At 46.8% G+C, this 26,188-nt stretch overlaps 1 protein-coding gene across 1 annotated transcript in view; it reads left to right on the forward strand.

The window, feature by feature from the left end:
- BCAR3 (BCAR3 adaptor protein, NSP family member) overlaps positions 1 to 26,188 on the forward strand; it is a 120,173-nt gene that overhangs the window by 69,323 nt on the left and 24,662 nt on the right. Inside the window, 2 exon segments of the mRNA XM_033196637.1 lie at positions 20,721 to 20,849; positions 23,699 to 24,141. Of these exon segments, the coding sequence (XP_033052528.1) occupies positions 20,721 to 20,849; positions 23,699 to 24,141 (572 nt within the window).

Raw genomic sequence — 26,188 nt, forward strand, 5'->3', positions numbered from 1 at the left:
TGCAACTCAGCATTGAGTGTGTGAGGGAGTCAGCCTAAAATATCTGGGTCTGAGAGATGAGCTTCTGTTTGGGTACCTGTTTTTGTGCAGTTACGGTCCCAAGGCTGCATAATATATAGAAAAGGCCACTTAATATATGGGGTAGTCAGATCCAGCTGTCCTTCAGCTTGTCCACTCTCTACCTCTCCACCGTGGCCACTGTCAGTGGTTGACTATTGGTAGAAACTCCCTTCTTTCCACCTGGACTTCCTACTCTATTCACAGTTTGTCGAAGTCTTCATAGCACAGAGAGAAGGCCTGACCTGCTCACTTGCTGGAAACTGTAGCCCTTGGTCCCAAATTAGGGTTCCCCAACTGCACCCTCAAGATGAGTCTCCCTGTTTTGTTTCGCTTAGCTAGTTACTTGGGAAAGAAATCTGCTTGTACCTCATCCCCCATCCCGCCAGTGGTGCCCCAATTGATAATGCCGAGTCGCTTTATTGACTCCCACTTTAATTAGGGGTTTCAGATCTTGCTGCTCATAATTAGTTTCCGTTGCAATTAGAGTTTCAAAATTAAATTGGGATTGATTGCCTGATAGCAAAGAGGAAATAAAGCTCCAGTTCTTGACCATGTATACTGCTTCTCTTGGCATGAATTTCTCATACCAAAAATAACACTGCGGTAGCCATGGTAACTTTCCATTTGGTCTAATCCATATCATCTCTGGAGAAAGTATGATGGTATTAATAGTGTTTGCTGTATGGGAAGAAAACTAAAAATATAGAGGCTCTCTCCTTACATAGGAGAATGATTATACAGGTGTTTTCAGAGAGTGAGATCTTATTTGCAGAGGTCTTACAGAATTTAGGATGTATTTAGAGGCCTCATACGGACTTGTGTATAAAGACCTTGGAAAGGAATTAAATGGGAGGCCAAAAATGGAGAGAAGGATCAGGGATGTGCTGGCTCTCATAGAGTAGGGGCCAAATACAAGATGTTCCAGCCATGTTGAAGGTCATGACTTTAATATCCCGAAGGGGTTCACAGTAGACAGCCATTACATAAAAGACTACTGGATTTTTTTTCTGGGGGAAAATAGATGAAAGTATGTTTTGTTTAAGCCCCATGGAAGGAAGCTTATAATGGAGATATTCCAGATCATAACATTAACAGACACATTCAAGTTCTAAAGTCCATGGATATTGAATGTAGCCCCTTCCATGCATAAGCCCTCTGTTCGGTGGGGAAGGATTGGTGGGAGGTGTGGGGCAATAAATGAGAATTGAGGTATGGTTCCTGCCTTCAAAGACTTACCACAAGAATATTATTAGGTCATAATATCACTTTGTTACGTTTGTAAAAGACTTTCAAATGTATGAGTTCTTTCACATCTTGTCTCGTTGGAGTCTGGAAACAAGCTCTATATGCTATGAAGACTTCAACAACTTTGTCTCACTGGAGTCTGAAAATAAGCTCTGTGAGGTGAGCAGGGCAATAATTGACCCTTTCCACAGAGGAGACACCGAGGTTCACAGAAACAGCCTGCCCAGAATCATTTCGTCGGGAACCAGGAATAGAAATCAGATTTTCTGGGCCGAAGCCTAGTGCGCTTTTTTTTTTTTTTTTTTTTTTTGAGACCAAGTTGCCCAGGCTGGAGTGCAATGGTGTGATCTCGGCTCACTGCAACCTGCGACAGGAGAAGGCAGAGGTTACATTACAGGCACCCACCACCACGCCTGGCTAATTTTTGGTATTTTTAGTAGGGACAGGGTTTCACCATGTTGGCCATGCTGGTCTCGAACTCCTGACCTCAGGTGGCCTGCCCGTCTTGGCCTCCCAAAGTGGTAGGATTATAGGCGTGAGGCACTGCACTTGGCCGCTAGTTTTCTTTCTACTGTACTATATTAAGACAATTGATGCCTAAAACAAGATGATATTGTGTATGTTAATACTTTATTTTGCAGTTCAGTTGGGAGAGAACAGTGTGAGCCATAGTTTTTAGGAAAGCTTCAGGGAGGATGTGGGACTGTTTTTTGTTTTGTTTTGTTTTGTTTTGAGACAGAGTCTTGCTCTGTTGCCCAGGCTGAAGCGCAGTGGTGCAATCTTGGTTCACTGCAAGCTCCGCCTCCCGGGTTCACGCCATTCTCCTGCCTCAGCCTCCCAAGTAGCTGAGACTACAGGCAGCCGCCACCAAGCCTGGCTAATTTTTTTTGTATTTTTAGTAGAGACGGGATTTTACCATGTTAGCCAGGATGGTCTCGATCTCCTGACCTTGTGATCTGCCCGCCTCGGCCTCCCAAAGTGCTGGGATTACAGGCGTGAGCCACCACGCCTGGCCAGGACTGTTTTTTGTTGTCATTGTTGTTTGTTTGTTTTTAAGAACAGGTAACCCCTTTTAAATTTTTCTCCTTTTTTTAATAACTGGGGATTTGGATGCACAAAGAAAAGAATGGTATAGGGAAGGCATTTCAGCCTGGGGGAGCAGCAGACCAAGTGGCTCAGAGATAGAAAAGCCACTGGCATTTGCGGGAGTGCAGGAGGCCAGACCTGGTCAGAGCAGAAGGTTCACTGGGAAGGTTAGTGTGTGACATGGTCAGAGAAGTCACAGAGGATCTAGGAATAATCCTAGCAGCCAGGCCTCCCATACCAGGGGTTAATAAGTATTTGAGGCACATTTCCCCATTGGCTTTCATCCCATTGCATCCCCAGTTCAGCTCAGCAGTCGCCAGTTGTGGTACCTCAAATATGTCGGTGCTGGGGACCCAGTGGGAGTCGTTGGTCCAGTGGGGAGCTCTGCTGTAATATCATGCCTGTCTGCATTCTGCAGACATTTACCTCTGGTTGAAAGAAACGATCGGTTATCACTGATTTGGTGTTGCTCTCTTTAGAGGGTGCTGTGGCTCCCTGGAGGCACATGCGTGGCATAGTTGGGGCTGGAGTGGGAAGGATCAGGGATGGCCTCCTGCAGGGAGGGAGAGCCTCTGCTGGGTCTGGTGAATTAGTCAAAGTTATCCAGAGAAGGAGGAGAATTGGCCTTCTTCATAGAGAGAGGAGGACACGCAAAGTGTAGAGACGTGGAGTACCCAGTTGTGGGCGAACAGGGAGGCACCAGCCTGGAAGGGGAGCGCAGGGAGCAGCCGCTGGCAGTCCCGCCCCCAGGTCCCTTTTGAGCTAAAGGAAGAACTTGGTAAAAAACACAATGGGCCACATTTCTGGGGCTGGCACTGAAAACAAACCCCCATGTCTTCTGGCCCCTTGTGTCTCTGATTGTTAGTAACTTATTTAGGTATTTTTGTGGGCAGAGGACACAGGAGCTGAAACTCGTCACTTCATCAATGTTTGCACCTGAGGAAGGTCGGGGTGCCTGTGTCAGAGGAACCGAGGAGACGGGAATTACCTTGCAAGGGCAGAAAGACCACCTTTCTGAAGGAGTGCAGACAGAGAGGTTGGGGCGTGGTGCCTGTGGATAGATGAATCAGTAAGTCTCAGCTAACCAGGCCTTAAGTCCAGTGCCATGGTCTTGTCAGTGAGCAGCCACAGTTAGAAGGCAGGGATGTTAGGCACGTGCTTTCCTAGACTTGTCTTTGTAGCCAGGAAATGCTATGTAGTATTGTTTCTTTTTTGTTTTCCTTTAAAGTCATTTCCCCTGCCCTGAAAAAAATATCTGGAGCCTCTTGGAATCCGTAGTACAGCCTGAGGAGTCACGTCTGCCCATCCTAGAGCCCTGGGCCCCTGGAACTTGGTTTCATGTGAACTGTCTTTCTGTGGTGGCGCGTGTGTGTGTTGGAGCAGAGGCCCTGCTCACCTTCCCTGTGGCTGGTCCTTTGGTCTGTCTGTTGCTGTGACAGCTTGGGGAATGGTGACACATCCCAGCATTGACGATGGCCCGAGTTGCCTTTGTCAGTAAGGCAGATGCACCGTCAGCACGAGCTGCGCAAGGTGGAAGAAGCCTTGCAGGAAACATCTTTCCAAGTAACTCAGCCCCTCCTCGTGGCGGCTGCTAGTTGCTCACTTATCTCTCCAGCCCTCCAAAAAGAAAGGACAGCGTAGCTTTTTGAAAGAGGCTTAAATGCATTCCATTGGCATCTGGTTGGGTGGGATCTGGTTTCAATATCAGGGGAAAGACATGCTTGACAGAGCCTATGTCCCAGCACCCGGTTCCCTAGCAGACCCTGGAGCTGGGATCCTGGCCAAAACCTTGTTTTTGTTGGAGAGACCTAAGTGGGAAGCAGAGACGGGATTGGGATCTTGGGGAAATTCTGTTAGTGGGTTCAGCACCTCCAGGACTGCAGAGGGATGGGCCGTGCTAAACACTGAGGAGGACGCTGGAGGCTTGGTGTGCTTCGACCACAAAGGTCTCTCCGCACAGTCCGTGCGAGAGGTCAGCAGCGCACACGAGACCCAGTCCTGTTGCCGGGTTTAAAGATGTTGTCAGCGACAGCTTGGGGGCCTTTTAGCTGATGGATATCTTGGGTGTCCCCAGGAACAGCAGAGGAGACTCAGCCTGTCCTGGTTGGGAAGGAAAGGAGAGCCTCAGGAGGTTGGACACCATCTCTGGCCTCAGCTGTATTTCCAGTGTGTGTCCACAGTGCCAGGAGCTACGGTTGGAATCTGGCTCTGGCCATTAGAATATTATGGCCGATTTTTCTTTCTAGCTCATGAAAGTGCTATGTTTCATGTCTTGTAGTTCTTGTGGAGAAGAACTCTCCCCAGTGTCTACCCTAGATATGTGTGTGCTTTTACAAGAATAGTTACATACAAAGAACTGATGAGTAAAATCTGGATTCTCAGTAAGATAGGATTTGAGGAACTATCCATGCAGCCTCTGACTCAGAAGCCATTGATTCATCACCCTTCCCCAGCCTACCCCTAGCATGTGCATTGAAGGCCTACTAGGAGGAGGAAGACAGAGGTGAACGTTCCGCCCAAAGGAGCTCTGCTGTGTCTGGTGGGTGGATGGAGATACAAGCAGCTTACACGGTGCTTTATGGTGGGTGCAAAGGCAGGAAGGATGCACAGCCTATTGTGAGAGCCAGGGAGAGGTCTTTAACACAGCCCTGGCTCAGGGGACTTCCTGGAGGAGATAACACTGTAGGAGCCATAGGTACAAAAGGCACAGGGAAGGGAAAGAGCTTCCTGTACGGAAGCTTCAGGCTAAAGCTGAGGAGTGGAATGAGATGAGCCCATAGAGGCGGTTGGGGAACAGAGCATGCTGGGCCTTTTATTTTTATTTTTATTTTTTTTAAGGGCATTGGGGACCCAGCAAGTGGCTTGGATGCAGAGTGAGTGAGAGCTTGGGTGTTGGACTGTCTGTGTGGGATGAGTTTGGGGAGCAGCAGCAGCATCCCCCTAACTCATGCCTGTGTCCTCCCTGGGCCCCTGAAGCCTCCCATCCGTCCTGCTTGTCCTAGCTCAGTTCACCTTAATTTTCCTTCCTCCACCTTCACTTCAGACCTTGTCCTTCTAACACTCACAACGAGATCGTGTTTCCACTTAGAAACATGCTGTGGTCTTTCGCATGTTAAAAACCCTCCTCACTTCCATGCTGTCCTTTCTAGTCTCCATCTTCCTCCACCCCAAAGCTGGTTAACACAGTCTTTTTAAAAATATTGATCAGGGGCTGCATGTGCAGGTTTGTACATGGATATATTGCATAGTGGTGAGATTTGAGCTTCCAGTGAACCCACCACCCAAATAATGAACATTGTACCAATGGGTAATTTGTCAACCCCTCACTCCCCATCCCTCCTCCCCTCTTTTGGAGTCCCCAGTGTCTATTAGGTCCCTCTGTATATCATACATGCATAAACTCTCACTTATATAACACAGTCTTTACTCCCTCCCTTTCCGTCGGCCACTCAGCCCCCTTTATGCCACCAGTGACCTGCACATTGCCAAGTGCAGCAGATGCTGTCCAATTGTGATGTGATTGGAACTCTCTGCAGCACTTGACAATGTTGACCATTTCTTCCTGAAATCTTCTCTCTCAACCTCCAGGACACTGCATTCTATTTGTTCTCCTGCATCCTTCCTGCCCAGTCCTACTGTCTTCTTGGGTTTCTCTTTCTAGTCAGCCTCTGAAAAGCCTCCCCCAGCCCTCTTCTCATGCTGTATCACATCTCTTTGGTGAAAGCTGGGATAGAATACCCCTCTATACTGAGGACTCCCAAGCCGTTGTTCTCCAGATAGGCTCTCCAGTCAACCTATGTCCATAGCACCTGGACCCCATGGCCTGGTAAGTGACTCCATCCAGACAGCCCAGCAGACCTTAGTTCTACATCTTCTTCCACAAACCCACTATGCCCTCGTGCATTTTTATTGGATGTTGGTGGCTCAGTCATCTTTCTGGAATGCCCATGCCCCTTCTTCCTATTCATTTTCCACATGTAATCAATGAGTAAGTCTTCATGATATTACCTTCTAAATGCCACTCTCACCTGTCTCTTCCTTTCTGTCCCTACCACCACCCTATTTTCTTGTGAGATGTAAACAGTCTTGCTCACTGTTTAGCTCACAGGAATGCTGTATGGACTCATGAGATCTGAGTTGTATTGGGTTGAGTATCTCGTGTCTTTAAGTCCAGTTTCTGGTTCTCTGTTTCTTTGCATGACATGTAGGATGTTTGTTGTTTGCATTTTTAAAAATGCTTGTTAAATGAGATATGTGGGTATCTAGTGCTTTGAGCTCCTCTAGAAAGAATATACCTTTAAAGTGGCCTGTGAGTTGTATATTAAAAGTGGTGCAGTTGATATCTGGCCAAAACCCATCTTGTGATGAATCATTTTGTTTTACTGCAAGCCTCCTGCGTGCTTAGCACTGACATATGATGCGCTTTGTCCCAGAGCAGAGTTCTAAGATGGTTGTTAGTCATGGTACTATTTTGGAGAGAGAGAATTTCAAAGTCATTTGTTCTACGCCCCACGCTGGAAGGCTGTCTGAATCTTTGGCTTTTCCTCCGTGTGTTTGGCATATCTTGTTTTTCCTTCCAATTACATCTTTGGGTGTCTTTCAACTACAGTGCAATCTGTTGATTGAGTACTCTCCCTTTCGTAATTCATCTCATTCATTTGAGGTGAATTAAGAAATGAGAGTATTTGAATTAAGTTGATTTTGATTTGCTGACATTCTTATTGAAGAGCAAATAGGACATCTGGTTTGATGAATAGCTATGTTCCAGATCATTCATAATTTGCATTAAGATGTTGAATTAACAAGATCGAATTACCAGTGGTGAGGATTTCTGGCTTGGATCTTCTAACATTTTGAACTCTGATCAGCTGGTTTTCAAACTCTTTTATTAGGGTCTGCCTTAGCCAGGGCAGTCTCTGTTTTTTTCATTCTTTGTAGATGGTAACAAAGCACTACTATTACTGAGTGTAATCTTGCTGCTGAACTCAGCGATTAATATTTCACTTGCATTGTTTCATTTAACCCAAGGGCCAGCCCTGTGAAAGCGAGAGAAGTATTATTCGAAGTCGCTCGAGGACATGGTTAAAGGGAGCAAAGTGGTTTAGATGGGGTTTTTGTAGGTTGAACTGGTGTTTAGCTTTTATCAAAGCCCTTCATTTCTCTGGTCCCATAATGATTAAGTACACCCAGTGACCTTCGGCCTTCCTCTTAATTGTGGCACATCCGACTTCTCGCTAAGAGGAATGAGAATGCAGGCCTGCCTCGTGGGGGTGATTGGATGTCTGGTCCTCTGTGGGCTGCTCCAGGAAGTCATCATCTAAATTTGATCTAGACGGAAGGTACCCACCAGGGCTTTCAGCAGGGCAAGATGTTAACAAATGGCCTATTGGAAATCTCATCGTGTTTCGGTTTATCTGTTAACGGAAAGATGAAACCCCCTTGGACCTGAGCTTTGAGTGAGGCTGTAGGTAAATGATGCTTATCAAGGGGGTAAGAAACACAATGGGCAAACTCACTGGGATCAAGAAGGGGTGGAGGGAGATATTACAGTGCAGTGAGTACATTGAGCAGTTTCACCAGTGTGTGGGTGAGCTTAGTGAAGAAAAGAAGCCACATTTGTTGGCATTGTATGTGCTACATTCTGTCAAGCTTAGAATTCCTCCCGAAGTTTTTAGACCAAAATCAGTGAGAAATAATTTTCAGTCCCTTGGTGTTCTATCAGAATAAAACTGAGCTTCAAAAGCAACAGCTTCATGATCTGGCAGGATGGGAATATGTACAGGAGACCTTGCCCAGAGAATGACTGGGGAGCAAAGGTAACAGGGGTTTAACATCAAAGGAGCCATGGGTACCTATCACAATGATTCTAATATAATTAGTTTGGCATGTAGGATTAAGTTACTGCTGCCTGCTTACAGAGTGCTCTGCTCTAAGACTTCGATCTACACGAATTAAAATTAGTCTTTTTAGTTTGCACACATGAATAACAGAAATTTAATGGGAATTTCTCAGAACTTTGATAAGCAAGGGTTTCTACAGATATCCTTTTCATATTTACTATTCATGGTTTCTGAGCCTCTTTCGATGAGAGATTGATTAGGTTTGATAATTAATAAAAGGAAATCTCTTAGATTTGGGGTCTCTAGGGGTTTTGATGGTATTTTCTTGTCTGCACTAGGGTCTGATTGCCCTTGTATCCTCACTCATCTGTGAAAAGGAAAATCATGTACAGTAGGAAAATGAAGCATCTTAATTTAACAGCAAATTGCAAATTAGTTTTTAATGGCACTAAAGCAAGCATTTGGTCTACAGTGTGATAAATTACAGAGATCTAACTATAAAATGATAAAATGGCATCAAAACCCATCTGCAGAATCTTCCTGAAAGGGAGATTCTTTCTAGGATTTGGAAGAGAGAAATTTATTTCATCAAGGTGCTTAAACATTAACATCAAACTAGTTGAAGTGTTTCAGAATGCTAAAACTTATTGAAATTTTTATGGAATCTCAGCTGCCAATTTCTTTGTCAGAAGGGGCCAGAAACCCTTACTGACCCCAGATAAGATAGATGTTTGTTGCTGTGCATTCTCTTCAAATGCTTTGTCTGCTCAAAAAGGCTGTGACTGCTGCAGGGCATGGAGTTCTCCTTCCATCACAGCTGCGGCTGCCTCAGATCTAGCCAGGGAGGCAGAGTAGTCCTTGGGTTTCATTTAAGGCACAGTGTTCCAGTGACTGTCAAACTCTTGATAAAAAATGGAGGCCCTGACTATTTCTGCAGAACTTTAGCCAACAGGGTGAAGTATGCATGGATTAGGAAGCTCTCTGCAAAGGCTGCTTCACTGAGCTTTAATGAGAGAATTTGAAGGAGCTGGCTCATAGCAAGGGGCCCAGTGAGGCCAGAGATCCTCATCTGCCAAGAACCCAACACCTAAAAGGCAGAGAAGTCACAGGGACACACTCAGGGACCGTCCCTGCTGGCCCATAGAGTGCCTTTGCATGAATTAGAGTAAGACACCCTTTCCTCAGGACACTTTATTGCCCTCTGTCAGACAGCTGTTGTAATCAATATACAGATCCACGACAGCTATGTACAAGTGGCACCTCCTTAGCTATGGTTCTGGCCATGTCCTGGACTGCTGGCCAGGCCACCATGTGCCCACTGGGCTGGGTCAGGCAAAGATGCCCAATTGCCCATGTTTACTTTTTTTTTGTTTGTTTACCCAATAGGGATATAAAATATGAATTGTTTTCTCTTTGAACTCATTTATTTGTAAAGTTAATTATTTAAGTAAAGGCTTTGGCTTTAATCACAGTTATTAGCATAAGAAACGATTCTTCTAGCCTAGCATCCCAGTGGGAAAAGTAGGATTGGTGAATTCAAACCTTTCTTCATTTATCTTTGGATTATAATAAAATAAAGTATTTTTAGGTAAGGCACAAAACCAGCAAGTGTCAGTAAAAGGTGAAACAGAACCAACCTACTAATTATTTCATTACGAGGCTTTAGGATTGCCACAAGTGCCATTCCTGTTCCTTCTGTTCTACTTTACAGGAAAACACCCAAGGGCTTGTACTAGAAGTAACTGGTCTTCAAACTTGTAGAGAACTGGATTTTTATTTTTCAGCTTCCGGCAGGGTTTAGAGTGGTGAAAGTAATTGGGGTTTATTCATTCTTTGGGTTCATGATCAATTTATGCAGGTTTTCAATTGTAAAAATACCAATTGGGTCTTTAAAAGTCCTTTATATACTTCGGAATTTGGTTGTAAACTTGGCTTGAAATTCAACACAAGGCAGGGATTCAAAAGGGCTGTTTCTGAATTCTCCAGAGAACTTCATTTTGGGGTGGATTTACTTGTAAGACGATGCCAGATGTAGCAGCCTTCTTCAGAGGAAGGGTTCAGACTGCTTTATTTAGTGTTTTTTGAAAGTGTTCTTTCTGGGGATTCAGTTTCTTTACATGTTTACAACGTTATTGGGGGCAGTGATGATGCAGGCCTCAAGTCATCACAGGGATTCCCAGAGTTCAGTGGAATTGAGATGTGGGTCTGTCTTTTTGGACGCCCAGCTTGGGCCACCTGGTGCAGTTCACAGCCCAACCCCTGTGGGGTTTCCCACCCTGAGCTCATTGGAAGACACCGGCCTTGCTTAGAAATTAGACCAATGGCCAGGTCTGGTGGTACAGGCCTGTAGTCTTGGCTACCTGGGAGGCTGAGGCGAGAGGATCACTTGAGCCCAAGAGATCAAGGCTGCAGTGAGCTATGAACGCGCCACTGCACTCCAACCTAAGAGACAGAGCTAGACCCTGTCTCAAAAATAATGAAAAAGAAATTAGACCAGTGTTACTATCGAAGATCCAGAACTCCAGTCAGATTTATAATTTTGTTTGTAATCAAAATTTCTGGATAGGATTTCTAGAAAATCCCAACCTGTGGAGTTTGTTTCGTACAATTTGATAAGAGGCCTGGACTGTTGTGGACTTCTCCCTCAAGCTAATAAACTGTTCCAAAGCTGAAGAAAGGAGGCTTTTGTTTGAGAACCCTGATAGCATTCCGGGTGTTGGAGCCTTACATTCCCAACTAGGATAGAATAGCCCAGCAGCTTCTTAGCTTTCTCCTTCTCCAGCCTCCTCTTCCTTCTCCTCCCTACCTCCTCTTTTTATGCACACATTCCCTTCTTCTTTTTCTTTATTCAACCAAGTTAATTGCCAGGCTTGATCATGGAATTAATGAATGACTAGAAAATCATCTCAGTTTTTAAAATTCAACAAAAAATTTCTCAACAACTAAGTGTCCAAGAAGATAGAATCTACATACAAGGACGTCTTAGGCTTGTGCAAACAAAAAACTGTCTTGCACTCGCATGCTGGGCTGTGTCACCTGTGTACTTGTGGATATATGAGCCACCTGGAGCTAATACATAAACTTGTTAATAGTGAGATATATGCACAGAAAGTGCTTGCCACCAAGTGACAGTATGCCTGCTTACTCACCCTGCATCTATAGAACCATTGAGTGCTACTCAAAACTCCAAGAACTGTTGACTTTGAACTGAAATAAATGAAATAAACAAATCTGTGACTAAGTAGAGATCAATTTTCCAGCTTCTAGCTTTTTTTATCACATTAGAACTAAATTATCAAGGGCCAGATATCTCTAAAATTTCTGATGGATTTTGTAATTTTTTTTCTTTACTTCTTTAGTGAAAGTTCCATTTTGTTGCTAAAAGCCATCTTTGAAAGAGGGTTCAGGCCGCGCGCGGTGGCTCACGCTTGTAATCCCAGCACTTTGGGAGGCAGAGGCGGGTGGATCATGAGGTCAGGACATCAAGACCATCCTGGCTAACACAGTGAAACCCCATCTCTACTAAAAATACAAAAAATTAGCCGGGCGAGGTGGCGGGCGCCTGTAGTCCCAGCTACTCAGGAGGCTGAGGCAGGAGAATGGCGTGAACCCGGGAGGCAGAGCTTGCAGTGAGTCGAGATCGTGCTACTGCACTCCAGCCTGGGCAACAGAGCGAGACTCCGTCTCAAAAAAAAAAAAAAAAAGAAAGAGGGTTCGGATTCCACAGTGTGTCAAGCGAGCGTCCATGTGCCAGGTATAGTGCCAGATGCTTTACATGCATCAGGTTCTATAGTCCTGTGAGGTGGGAGTTGTTACCCCCACTCCGTGTGCATACAGAAACAAGCTCAGAAGTATAGAAATGTGCCCATGGTCACTTGTCTTGACCAGCCTCCAAGCTCTCTCCTCTTCTCCACACCCAGTGTGACAAGGAACCTGCTAGACAGAGGGCAAGCAAGTGAGCATGGTTCTAGCCAGTCACTGTCTACTGGGCACTCGCTGTGTGCCAGGCACTGGGCCAGGCTCTGGGAGCCAAAGGCAAATAAGGCATGGCCTCTGCTTGGCCTTCAAGGTCCCCGCCTGCCTTGTCTGACTTTCCCCTGACTGCTCCCCAGTTCCCATCCTGGACTCCTGCCAGGCTGTGTACCTCTACAGATGTGTCACTGTCTGCTGGACCACAAGACAGAGGCATGGAGGCAGGACGTGAGGGATGTTATGTTCAGGGAGCCGTGGAAGGTCCCTGCAATTGGGTCCTGCATCAGAACATGTTAGCAAGTTAGCTTGTGACCAGGTGGAAAAGGGCATTACCTGCCTTATGAAGGAGGCTTTGGGCTTTATCTGGAGGTCACTGTTAGCCCTTGGGAGCATAACCAATATTTCCTCAGGGCTTGGCAGCCAACAGCCCCAAATAATGTCCTGAAAACTTTAATGCCTCAACTCTGGTGACTCCTGGAGCCCACTTCATAATGGCAGGACCCTTGCCCATCTCACCCGCCAGGCATGCCTCTGACAGCTATTTCTGGGGGCCCATAGGGACTCTTCCTGTTTGCATCCACAGCCCTCTCATGATCTGGGCCTCCTAGCAAATTCAGAGCCAAATCCCAGTGTGTCTGCAGGTTCAGTATATATCGGAGGCCATGGGTCAGCTCCCTGGGGCAACAGGGAATGGTGTTTAAAGCTCAGAATTCTGGAGGAACAATGCAGGACTGGGGTCTGTGCCCCCAGGGACTAGGCCCGAACCCTGGCATGAATGAAAACTAAATACTAGAAGCTCATTGATTCTATGTATATGTGTGTGTGGTGAGAGGGGAGTTGAAAGAGACTGAGACTGTGGCTGTCGTGTCAGCCTTAGCTGGAGCACCCTTGGACTAAAATCTCTGAACCTAGGGGCAATATGATAAGATTGGTGGTATTGTAGGTGGCAGGTTGTGGGACTAGAGATGGGAGGCGGGGAAACTGTTAGGAGGCTATTGCAGAAGTTCTAGGAGAAAAGAACAGTAATCTAAACAGTGGGGATTCGAATGGGGATAGGTAAAAGAATCAGGAATTTTTTAACCAATGGAAGCCGATTCTGAGGGTTCTAGTTTGGGTAATGAGAGCAGAAGAGATGCCAGTGACTGGGCAAAAGGGCAACGATCAGGCTTTGCAGAGGGGATGAGTTCTGTTTATCCATATTGACATCTGAGCTCTAATGTGGGTTCCAGTAAATATCCCTACCAGGCACTGACCCTAAGGGCTGGAGATGGAGATCTGGGCATTGTCAGCACATTTCAAAAGACTCTGACCTGTGCCTCCAGCCCTGGCCCTATCCAGCCCATTGCTCTCACTGCAGCCAGATTGACCTCTTTGAAAGCATCTTTTTGTATACCTGTTGCCTTCCTGGGCAGAGATTTTCAGTGACTCTGACTTTCTGGAGTGTGATGGTCTAAACCCTCAGCCACCAATGTTGGGCTGCCCTCAGCCAGTCCTTGAGTCTCTAGATCAGGACTGCTTTGGTTACAAGTGACAGGGATTCCACTCATACTAGCCTAGCTCACAAGAGGAGTTTGCCGGCTGATGTAATCAGCTGGGGCTTAGGGATATGCATGCTAGGGGTCACTTTCCATCTCTTGCTCCTCTTCTCTTTGCTTGCTGGTTTGATTCTCTCAGCACTTTGTTCTACCTGGCAGGAAACACGGGGGTGAAGCCACTTCCACGCTTCAAATCTCATGATGGTTTCACTGGAGTGGGATAGAGTACCTTCTTCGCTCAGTACCAGCTAGAAAAATGCCAGGAAGAACTCTGATTGGACCAACTTGGTACAGGAGCCCTTCCTGGGCCAACTAGCCATGGTCAGGAAGGTGGGGTCAGAACCACATGCTTGGAGTGAAGATGGTGCTCTCCTGGGGGGTGGCGGGGTTGCTGGATGATTATAAAATACATAACATACCATTGTTGTGCCTTCGCATGCTTTAGCCCTCTCCTCCTAGCCAGAACCTTCCGGCCAAGGCCAGCTCTTTTTGTCTTCAAAAGACACAAGGAAATGTCTCTTAGCTCAAATGTCCCAAATACCCTTCCTATCCCTCTCCTTAAGTTTTATCCTCACAGTCCAACCCTGGTTCTCCAGACTTCTGTCCTCCTCCCGTCTCCATGAAGCTGTTTCCAGGACACTCCTGGCCACAGTGACTTTTCTCATTTTTCCACGGGGAAAACCAAAGGACAAAGAGGTAGGGTAACTTGCCCCAGCCGCCGAGCTGGGAGGGACAGGGAGCAGATGGCAGGACAAACAGTATGCTTCTAGAGCTTGGGGTGTGTTCAACTGTTTGCCTGTCATCTTCCGAGGAGACTGTGCCTTCCTTGAGTGCAGGGACGAGGGCATCCATCCCCCACCGGCAGCCAGATGCTGGCAACTGTTTGGCCATGACAGTGGATGGCCATGGCCTCCTCAGCCTCTTTCCACCCTCCATTCCTAGGCCTGGGGAAGAGTCTTTCCTGCCGATTTGCACAATTCAAAATCCTGTGGGAACTAGGAAGCCTTTCTTACAGGCAGGGATAGAGTAAAATAATTATTAATTATAATGCAGATGCCATCTTTTTGAAATTCTGCTGTCTCCTACATGCGAATGAGTGTCCCCAGCCTCCTCTGGGCGTTTCTGACAGATCACCCAAGTGCACCCCTCCCCCTCCCGTCTTCAGAAGTCGAATCTCCTGCGCTTCCAGGGCCCATTGTGGTGCCTAATTTGAAATGCAGGCTCTGATGCTCACGCAGGAGACCCCAAGCTCCATTCCTCCCATGCCGGAATGGCTTTTCTTCCTTGGAGAGCTGCTGAAATGTGGGTTTCTGCATTAATCGAGGTTCCCAGCACGTTCGCGGACCTGGCTCTGCGCCTCCAGAATGTGTTTTCCAATCATCTCCTGGGCCCTGGCTATTCCAGCGTGTCAAGACTGGACTTGCCGGGGCCATGTGGGGCTGCAGAGATGTGCTTTCCAGATTCAGAGTGATATTTATGATTTCTTGGAGCCAACCCCAGCAAGCTAGGACCAGCCCTCTCCGTGTAACCGAGCAGAGGTGCTGGGCCAGGCGGGCAGTGAGTGAGGATTGAAGAAACCTGTGGCAGGCAGCCTCCAGGCACTCAGCAGGCTCCAGGCTGCTTTCCTTAACTGCTTCCCTCCCAAACACCTGCCTCCTTCAGCCTCCTGCATCAGACCTTGAACAGGAAGCCTGCTTATTTTACAGAAACAGATTAGTAGCATCCTGATATGAGTCTATTATGACAATTGACAGTGCTTAGTGCCAGGGATGCTCTTAGTGCTTTCCAGATGTTGACCCATTTAATCCTTATTAACACCTCATGACATATTATCATGCCCATTTTGTAGATGAGGAGCCTGAGGCTCTACGGAGTTAGTGTCACTTGCCCGAGGCCACACAGCAGGTGCGTGGCACAGTGGCCTGTGGATTGAGGTGGCTCTTAAACACCTTGCTGTAACACTTTTTGATATGAGGGCTATTAAAGTGCTGGGGATAGGAAAGATGTAGCTAGACTCAGATTTTCATGAAAAGCATCAATTATAATAACTTATGAATTTTCTAACTATCCTGCAATTTGGTTGGACAAGAGGGGGCGTCATCCACTCCCTACATTTGCCCTGTTTGTCACTTTACCTACATCTCATCTCAGACCCCAGTGCTAATGACTGGGACAAACATGAACATTTTGAAGTGGGGCCATTTGAGTGGGTGACCATGTACAGTAGTTACTAACTCTCCCTCTCTTCTTTTCTTTCTTTCCTCCTGAAGGTATACTTATTATTTATGTACATAGTACCTTATCTTACTCTCCCTGTCCCTCTAAAAGGACTACTCAAATTTCTCGAAGCACAAGATAATGGGCCCTGCCTGCACATTTGTCTCATTGTGGTCTCATCATGGTTGTGGGTGGATTTGGTCCCTGGAGTGAAGCTGGCAAGACCCGTGGGCACAATATTCTTGATCCAAAGCCCAGCAGCATCCCTCCCTCCGGAGGCTGAGCCCACAGCTGCTGTGTGGGGTGAGCTCAGGATGGCTAGAGCCTCTGCTGAGGCAGCAAAAACCAACCTTGTCTCTCTGACTCCTCCTCTGCTGCCACCTCCTTCCCTTCAAGACAAAACACTGGAAAAACAAGGAATCAGATGCCTTCTAGGAATGAGGTTCAAACTCAGGGGCAAATGTTAGAGAATTTAATCTTGGAGAGAGAGTTGTATTACTAGATAATGTAATCCTTATTAACGTTTATTGCATTTATGTGAGCGAATTGATTATTCACAAGTTATCTTGCTCTGCCTGGCAGTTGAAGAAAACATACAGTCCAGAGGGCCACAGTCCTGCATTCGCACTCAGTGTCAGCTTTCTAAGAGAGCACAGCCGTGTTACTCATTCTGGGTGCCACAATGCCTGCTGTCCCTTGCTGACAGAGGGATTGAGGATGACTTGAGTCCAGCCCGTCCTTAAAGCACACTGAGTTCAGAAGATGTCTACAAATGTGAGAGAGCTGGAAAGGAACTAGGAGAAAAGGCTATGGGAGCTGAGGTGGATTTGAACGATGTGCTTGTGTCTATTTTCCCGAGATTGGAAGCAGTTGGAATACCTAGGACCTGACGCCTTATTCTGTCTCTTCTCAGAAATCATTCTGGGCTATGCAAACAATAACAACGCATGTGACTATTATGTGAGTGAATACAGTACTAATCTCTTCTGCCCTTCCCTTAGAAAGGTAGTCTGAGGAAGGGCAGGAGGATTCTTAGGGCATTCATAGAATAAATTAGAACTTAGATCAATTAGAGGACACTGATAGCCACACAGAGGGGATGAAACCTTTGCTGAAGGCAGAGGCTCTGTTGTGTTACCTTAAATTGCTAGAATTTGCTTCATAGCCAAGTCCCAAAAACTAGCCTGTGCCATGAACAAAATGGTTGCATTCCAGGGAGAAATCCAAATTCTTCCCACATGGCAGCAGAGAAGTGGAAGGATACACTGTCACCAGTAATTCAGGTTGTATGTGGGAAGCCTACAGAATTCTGCCAAATGTTACAGACATGCATGACCAGTCCTGTGAAGCAGAAATCTCATTTCTGGTCCCCAAGAAGCACAGATATCAATCACAATGTTCTCAGAAATACAGATGGATACATTTTGCCACAATTTGTTATATGGTCACCTCTCACTAACCTGTGGGGTTTACAGTCCATCAAAGTACTTATCTATAGTGGCAAAATCCCAGTTGGGAGATCCAGATCTCATAAAATACAAGCAGCTGGGAAAAATAATTGCATTAATATATGTGACAAAGGCAGGAGTGAAAGTTCTAGAAGGTTTCCACTCCCAAAATAACCACTATTTAATCATGAGGTGGGCATATGGGGTGATCGTTTTGAATTGCTTTCTTCAGTTGTCTGGCAGACTTGTCTACATCATCTGCTGAGGCAGAGGCGCCCAGCAGCACACATGGCTCTCTGCAGTATATTCAAGCCAGCCCTCACTGGCTGGAAATGGAAAGCCTTTTGCAATTGCTTGTTCACTCTGGGTTTCCCTCTCTCCCTCCCTCCCTCCCTCTCATTTTCTTCCCTCTCTCTTTCCCTCCTTCCCTTTTAAAATACAAGTCTAGGCAGTTGTGTAACCTTCAGACTTTTCATAAATTATGCAAGAGCTTAAGGGCATACTTTTTGAAGTCTGGTCTTTCATTCCAAATTATTTGAGAGTGTCAATCTTAATATTTTCATTTCTCTCTCTCTAGGTACTTTCCTGTAGTACCCTACCTCCTATAGTACCCTGTAGGATTCCCTCTCTGGAGTCTACAGGGGGAAAGAACAATAATTTAGAATTTTTCTGTTCTTCTGTTAGTAATTAGGACAGAAGTCGCAAGATAGTTGATTTTATATTTTTTGTAACTAGTTTAAAAGCATTATCTCAAAACCTGGAATAAAAGATTGATGCATATAAAGTGCTAAAAAATAATAATAATAACTCTTGCAGTTATGAGCAGAGCTGAGAAAGGAGCTGGGGAGAGGGAGAGGTGGCTGAGTGTTAGGACATCAGGGAGGAAGGAAAATGTAAAGATAAATATGGAAATAGCTTCTTGGATATAAGCAAATAAATTTTCAATAAAGAACCGTGCAAGACCTGCTGTATGTTTTCAGATCTCCACATTTGCAGAGATCAGACCAAAAAGTGGGCCCAGGGTGCAGCACAAGGGATTTAGGCTAAGCCTGCAGACTGCCTGTCAGGGTGACTCAATGGGGGTCAGGTCACAATATGGGTTAGGATTTAGTTCAGCCGCCAGTGACGGGAACACCCACCAATCACAGGCGTCCATAAAGTAGATCACCTAGAAGACCTGGAGGCTGGCGGCCCAGGGCTGGTGTGTTGGCCCCACAGTCATCAGGGACCCAGCCTCAATCAGACCTTCCACCCAGCCATTCCTAGGTGTGGCTCCCCACTCATGGTCCAGAATGGTGTTGAGGCTCCAGCCATTGCATCTCAGCTCCTTGGTCAGAACTGAGTCCTGTGGCCACATCTCCCTGGAAGAGACAGAGATTGAGGAATGTGGTCTTTTGGCTGAATGGCAGCATGCCCAGCGAAAACAGGGCTTCAGATAACTTGAGAAAGAGAGAATCTCCATAACTAAGCAAAGTCAGCATCTTTTCTCATCCTGGGGTATTTACTAAATACCCAGTGCCTGATGTTTTCAGGCCATTGCTCAAGGGCGGTGGGGAAAAAGTAAATGGATTTCTGTTTTCATGAAACTTACAGTCTAGTGGGAGGCAAGACAGACAATAAAAGAACAGTAAAACGTGGCCGGGTTGACAGCCTGCATTCCACACTCAAGCTGTCTTCAGATGAAGCTGCACAATATGAATAATGGAGCGGACGGTGTCAAACATCACCATTAAAGCCTGTAGGCACCCTGGACAGCCAGCATCAGCATCTCTTTGATGCAAATTCCATCGTTCAGACACTCTCCAGTGAGTGTCTGCCCAGTGAGAAGAGGAGGAGGGAGAAGTAAACACGTAGTAAGCCAGAGCCCCGTTTAAAAATCAGCCCGAGTGACTCTTCAGCTAACTCGCCTCATGGGCCAATGTGCAAAGAAACACTAGAGGATAAGAATCTAGCCCTAAAATTCCAGGGTTTTTTTTTTTTTGAGGAGGGGGTGGAAAAGGATTTGGAGCTATTTCTTTGCTGAGGTGCAAAGTAGTATAATAGGCCGGGCACCGTGCCTCGCACCTGTAATCCCAGCACTTTGAGAGGCCGAGGTGGGTGGATCGCTTGAGCCCAGGAGTTTGAGACCAGCCTGGGCAACATGGCAAAACCCTATCTCTAAAAAAAAAAATTACAAAAATTAGCCAGGCATGGCGGCACGTGCTTGTAGTCCTAGCTACCAGAGAGGCTGAGGTGGGAGGATCGCTTGAGCCCAGGAGGCCAAAGCTGCAGTGAGCTGAGATTGCGCCACTGTGCTCTAGCCTGGACGACAGAGTGAGACCCTGTCTCAAAAAAATAAAATAAATAAACATTTTAAAAAAGTAGTGTGATAAGTAATAATTTTGTGGCTCCCTTGGGGGTTTGAAAGGCAAGCTGGGAAACTTGGGAAAACCACAGGGACACAGCCTTTTTCTGCTCATGGGACCTTCAGCAAGCAGTTCCTGGTCATCAAGCCTGCTCTTGCTGGGAACTGGGCAGATTTCCAGGTTCAGTTCACATGTTGTAAGTGGGCATGGCTCTAAATTAAACCTGGAGCCACTGCTGCCCACCTAGCACTCCCTGCCATGGCCACTGTGCAGTGCCACAGACTAGTGATTCTCAAACATCTGAGGTGAAGGACCAGGGTGGTCTTTTAAAATTTGTTTCAGTTTCCTATCTGTCATAAAAATGAAATATTAGAAATGTGAAATAAAGATATAGACTTCTGTTATTAGATTCAAGAGACATAAAATTGCTGTGTCCATTTGCCCTAAAAGTTTCTAAAGACGGACTCAATTCCTGAACTTGAGTTTACCAACAGCAGAGAAGTCAGGGCCATCGCTACCAGCCCAAGGACTCTACTTTGGGCCTCACTGCCCAGGGGCCCAGTATCTAAGGCCAGAAGGGAACAGCTGCCCTCCCCACGCTATGTCAGGACAGTCCTAAAGGAGAATGAGGAAGCTCTCGGCTGGGAAGAGAGCAGCCTGGGCTGCTGTGTCTTGCCATCTGTTCATCTCTCTGGCCCTTCCTGCCCAGCTGCTTGAGTAGACTGGTAAAAGGAACCTCTTGGTGGACTCTCCTACCATAGTCCCCATGTGCAGGTGAAAATTTTATTACATGGTTGCGGCCAGAGAAACGAAAGGTCACAGCTCTTTGTAATCATTATCTAGGCTCCCCTACCTGAATGCAGGCTTTATTTAGCATAACTGGTTGGATTAGTGAAGCAGGCGGTCACCTCCAGCTGGCATGGCCTGGTGTGGCCTGGGCAGGGTGAGCTCATGGTTGACTCTGTGTTGCAGTTCTCCAAGGAGAGGCACATCATGGACAGGACCCCCGAGAGGCTGAAGAAGGAGCTGGAGGAGGAGCTGCTGCTGAGCAGTGAGGACCTGCGCAGCCATGCCTGGTACCACGGCCGCATCCCCCGACAGGTACCTGGTCTTGTCCCTTCCAGCACACACAGGGCTGCTCTCAGGCAACCTACAGATTGATGATCTGCAGGGCCCCACTTCGAGGCCACATGGGAGGAAGCTCCTGTGTAACCAAAAACAGATACTCTAAAAATGACTTCATTTAGACCCTTCTCTAAGAAGACCTTGGGAAGAGCTGAGGTCAAGAACCCAAAGCACACATCCACATGTTCAGGAAGTAGAGGGACAGCCAGCACTCCTGGGGTCTGCAAGCACAGAGCTGTGGGAGGCAGCAGCCACAGGGTCAGTAACCGGAAGAACTAGGAGGGCAGGCTGTGGCCCACGTACTTGAACTCTTGGCCAACTGCCAGCAGCCTCAGACCATTTTGCAGCCCCTCCTTCTCAAGGCAGTGGCTTAGCTTCGGGAGGAGAGAGGGCGGTGGCCCAGACCAACAAGGCTGCCTCTGGCCTGGTGAGCTGGCAGTTATTCACACTCTCCATCGCTTCCCTGCTGGGTCCCGTGACCAGAGGTGGGGAAGAAGGGGAATTAAACCCATGACCACAGACTCGTGGCCCAGAATATACTGTGTGATCGTCATTTGGGTGATTGCCATGAATAATGTTTTTTCATTTAATACTGTAAAAATTGAAAAATAGAGTAAGTCTGCAGAATTGAAGCATAGAATTTCCCTTGGGTTTTTATTGTAAACCTGATCTGGCCAATCATTAACCAAGGACAACATGACAGGAAATGTGTGGACAGGGGCTGGGGGGAAGGGCATCATGTCATACTTTTTTTTTGTTTTTTGTTTTTTGTTTTTTTTGAGACAGAGTCTTACTCTATCGCCCAGGCTGGAGTGCAATAGCACGATCTCAGCTCACTGCAACCTCTGCCTCCTGGGTTCAAGCGATTCTCCTGCCTCAGCCTCTCCAGTAGCTGGAATTACAGGTGCCTACCACCATGCCCTGCTAATTTTTATATTTTTAGTAGAGACAGAGTTTCACCATGTTGGCCAGGCTGGTCTCGAACTCCTGACCTCAAGTGATCCGCCCACCTCGGCCTCTCAAAGTGCTGGGATTATAGGCATGAGCCACTGCACCCAGGCTTTTTTTTTTTTTTTTTTTTTAATGTAGCAGATTTCTTGGCACAATCAAATAAATAATTATTATTCTGACTTTTTTTTAAGTTTAAAATTGATTGTAGAAAATATACATAGCAAAAAGAAGGAAATTAAACTCTCATCCATAATTCTCCTCATAATTCTCCTGGGGATAACCATGATGAATACTTTTGTGTACAGACATGATCCCCGGCTTTTCGAAATCAAGTATGAGATCGTACTGCATATACTTTTTTGGTAGCCCTTTCTACTCACTTACTGTGTCCTGGGAATTTTCACCCACTGTAGAATATTCTTCTGCACCAGACTACGTTGTATGTCTGTCCATGGTATGCATGCACCACAATTTATTAGACACGTAGAGTGTTTCTAATACTTTGACCAACATCCTTTATGATTTCTGTGTTCATACCTACAATTATTTTCACAGGCTCAATTCTAAGAAATGGAATTTCTATGTGAAAACATGTTTAAGGCAAAGATGCAATTTTAAAGTAACCATGGTAGCCTACTCTTTTGAGCTAACAGAAGTATACTGTTGATCAAATATTGGAATGTCCCAGAAAAACTGTCAGAATTATAAAACTGATGACTGTCACCACTGTCCGTCTCCTTATCATGGTCATCAAATTTGTTTACTACTTGCCATGAGTATTAATTTGCAGTGATAAATCGTTCCAAACTGGATAACTGAACACTATAACCATAACCATAATAACAAGTTATTGCTAACATTTTAGCCCCTTAAATCTTTATAGCCATTCCGCAGGTAATATTATCATTTGTGTTTTTCAGATGATGTAAGTGAGCCACAAGGAGATTATGTCATTTGTCCAGAGTCATACAGCTGAGCCAGGATGCAAACCCAGGTGGTCAGGCTACAGGAACAGCCAGGCTGTACCACATTATAAATTCGCCAGTTGCTATAAGCAGCAGCATCATGCTAGTTAACTATTTTTGAGCATCTACCGTGTTCCAGCGCTTGCATATATTATGTATACAAATACATAACCCTCATAGTAACTGTAAGATGGATCCCAGCCTGACTTTGTTCCAGGCCTCCTAGCTAGTAATTGGTGTGTCGAGAATCCATACCCTAGTCCTGCATGCAGAGTCCTCCTCCCCATTGGCCAGGCCTGGAGAGGGGCATCTTAGGAGAGGGCCCTGAGGACGACTTCTAGACACCAACAAATACCTTCTTTCTCCTCACTCCACTTGTTGGGGAGGGAAAATCAGGCCTGCCAGGCACATATTTTCTCATTTCTTATTTCCTGTTGCATTATGTCATTCAGGTCCGTATTAACATCATGTTCTTGTGACACCTCTCCAACCACCCTATTTTACTGGACAGCCCTCATCCCCTCCCCAGCACTCCCTGCCTCCTTTCCTGGTTCACTTTTTCCCTGACCTTACAACTGGCATGCATAGCTGCTGGTTATTTATCCTCACTCAGACAGAAGCTCCCCACCAAAACCAGGAGCTCCATGAGGTGAGCTCTTCAGTGCCACTGTCACCACCGCATCCCCTGAGCCTGCAGTGGTTCTTGGCACGAGTAGGTGGTCAATGAACAGTTCTTGAATGAATGAATGGATCTTCTATGAATTTGGTATTTGAAAAACTAAAGAACTGGCCCAAGAAGAGACATAGTAGCATTGTCTTCTGTTGGCCCAGAGAAGTGGGTAGCCATAAGCTTTTAGAAGGAATGTGAATTTGCCTTTCCTACTCCTCACTCACCTTTTTGTCCCAAAGGTGTCGGAAAACCTTGTGCAGCGAGATGGTGACTTCCTAGTTCGTGACTCTCTGTCCAGCCCTGGGAACTTTGTCCTGACCTGTCAGTGGAAGAACCTCGCTCAGCACTTCAAAATCAACCGGACAGTTCTGCGGCTCAGCGAGGCCTATAGCCGCGTGCAGTACCAGTTCGAGATGGAGAGCTTTGACTCCATCCCTGGCCTGGTGCGCTGCTACGTGGGCAACCGCCGGCCCATCTCCCAGCAGAGTGGCGCCATCATCTTCCAGCCCATCAACAGGACAGTGCCCCTGCGGTGCCTGGAGGAGCGTTATGGCACCTCCCCAGGCCAGGCCCGGGAGGGCAGCCTCACCGAGGGAAGGCCAGACGTGACCAAGAGGCTGAGCCTCACCATGGGTGGCGTCCAGGCCCGAGAGCAGAATTTGCCCAGGGGAAACCTCCTCAGGTAGGTCAGGACCTCCTCCTCAGGACTATGAGGGGCGCCGGGGTGCCCAAGGTTAGTTAGGCAGGTGAAGAATTCATCATGGAACAGAGAAATAAAAGATGTTAATAGGAATGCTGACTGTTCGCGGAATAGCAATCATGAGGCAGTGCACGATCAGCTCCTAGCCAAGCAGGGCCAGCAATGAGTGGTACAGGAGCTGAGGAAGGATTGTGGGGGCACTTACAGGGGAGACCTTGTGAAGAGGGTAGGCTTAGGCTGGTCTGATGGCTGGGGGAAATTTGGATAGATGCTGCAAAAGGCAGGGGTGTTTCAGGTGGGAGGCACAGCATGGGCATAAGTGTGGGGACAGAAAATGCCATGAAGAGCTTGGAGTGAGTGTGCTGATGGGGCTGGAACAAAGGGTCTGTGCAAGGGACCTGTAGCAGTTGGCTTAGGGAGGTAGCCCCAGCCAAATCATGGGGGCCTTAATGCCAGGTGCAGGGCTTTGAGGGAGCTGCACAGATTCAGCATAGTGAACACGGTGTCCTAAGGATAGAAATGGACAGTGATGTACTGGGGCGAGGAGTAAGACAGGAACAGGACACCCAGTTACTGAGTCATGGAGGGCCCTGGCTGCAGGAGTGGAGCGAAGGGAGAGTTGAGAGATGCAGGAGCCTGGCCTCCCAGGACTCTTCTGCACGTGGTAGAGTCAGAGGAGGGCACATCGGAGACCACAGGAGTGACCAGGAGGGAGGGCACTGTGGAGGATAAAACACGCTTTTTCATCTGAGCTGGAAGACTGTGGGTTTGTTGAGTGCCAGAGTCCAGCAGCAGTTTTGGGGTCCAGGAGGGGAGTTAGGGCTGAAAACTTAAATTAGGGCTTGGTCCACATGGAAAGGGTGGTTCACTTGATGAGAACAGATGACATGTCTAAGATAGGAGATGCAGAGAGCATGGGGGCTGTAGTCTGAATCGCAGGGAATGGGGGAAGAGAAGGATTCAGGGCACTTGGTGGAAAATCAGGACTTCAAAACCTCCCTGATCCTAGGCACCCAGCTGTCAAATGTCAGCGATGGTAGGCTGCATTTGTATGGGGCCCATCTTTCATGGAGCTCAGAGTCTTTGTGCATATTATCTAAAAGCACTGGGAAAGGAAACGAGGGAAAAGGCAGGCGTCAGAACACAGATCCAGTCCAGCCCCTCAGTCACACAGCAGCCTGACCCGTCTCCCAGCTTCTAATCTTATGCACGTAAACCAACATATTTTATTCTACTCACTGGTTTTCTTTTTGGTCCATGAGGAAATGTCACAAACTCATTTCTATACTGCAAAACTTCGGGAGGAAAATACAGGACTCTGTGGAATGCAGATGACAGCTGTGTGCTGCCTGGAGGCTCTGGCACATGCTAGTCAGCATCTGGCTGGGGACCCGGCAGCCAGGCACAAATGCTGGTTCCACACTGGGCAACTGTTCAACCATGGGCAAGCGACTTGACCTTCCTGGGCCTCACCTTCTTTATCTGGAAAGATGGAGCTTGTGAGGTGTACATGATTTAATATATGCAAAGTGATCAGAACAGTGCAGGCACATAGGAGGTGCTAGGGAAATGCTCGTGATAATTATTATCTGGAGGGGCGTAGAATGTCAGACTCAGACCCAGCACAGTGGCTCACAACTGTAATCCCAGCACTTTGGGAGGCTAAGGTGGGCAGATTGCCTGAGCTCCGGAGTTCGAGACCAGCTTGGGCCACATGGCATAACCCCATCTCTACAAAAAATATGAAAATTAATATAAGGAGCTCAAACAACTCTATAGGAAAAAATCTAATAATCTGATTTTAAAAGTGGGCAAAAGATTTGCTCTTTTGAGAAATAGGTATTTCTCAAAAGAAGACATACAAATGGGCTGGGCACGGTGGCTCACGCCTGTAATCCCAGCACTTTGGGAGGCTGAGGCAGGTGGATTACCTGAGGTCAGGAGTTCAAGACCAACCTGGCCAACATGGAGAAACTCCATCTCCACTAAAAATGCAAAAATTAGCCAGGTGTGGTGGTGCATGCCTGTA

The sequence above is a fragment of the Trachypithecus francoisi genome, unplaced genomic scaffold, assembly GCF_009764315.1.
Source record: "Trachypithecus francoisi isolate TF-2019V2 unplaced genomic scaffold, Tfra_2.0 Lachesis_group5, whole genome shotgun sequence".
Taxonomy (NCBI): domain Eukaryota; kingdom Metazoa; phylum Chordata; class Mammalia; order Primates; family Cercopithecidae; genus Trachypithecus; species Trachypithecus francoisi.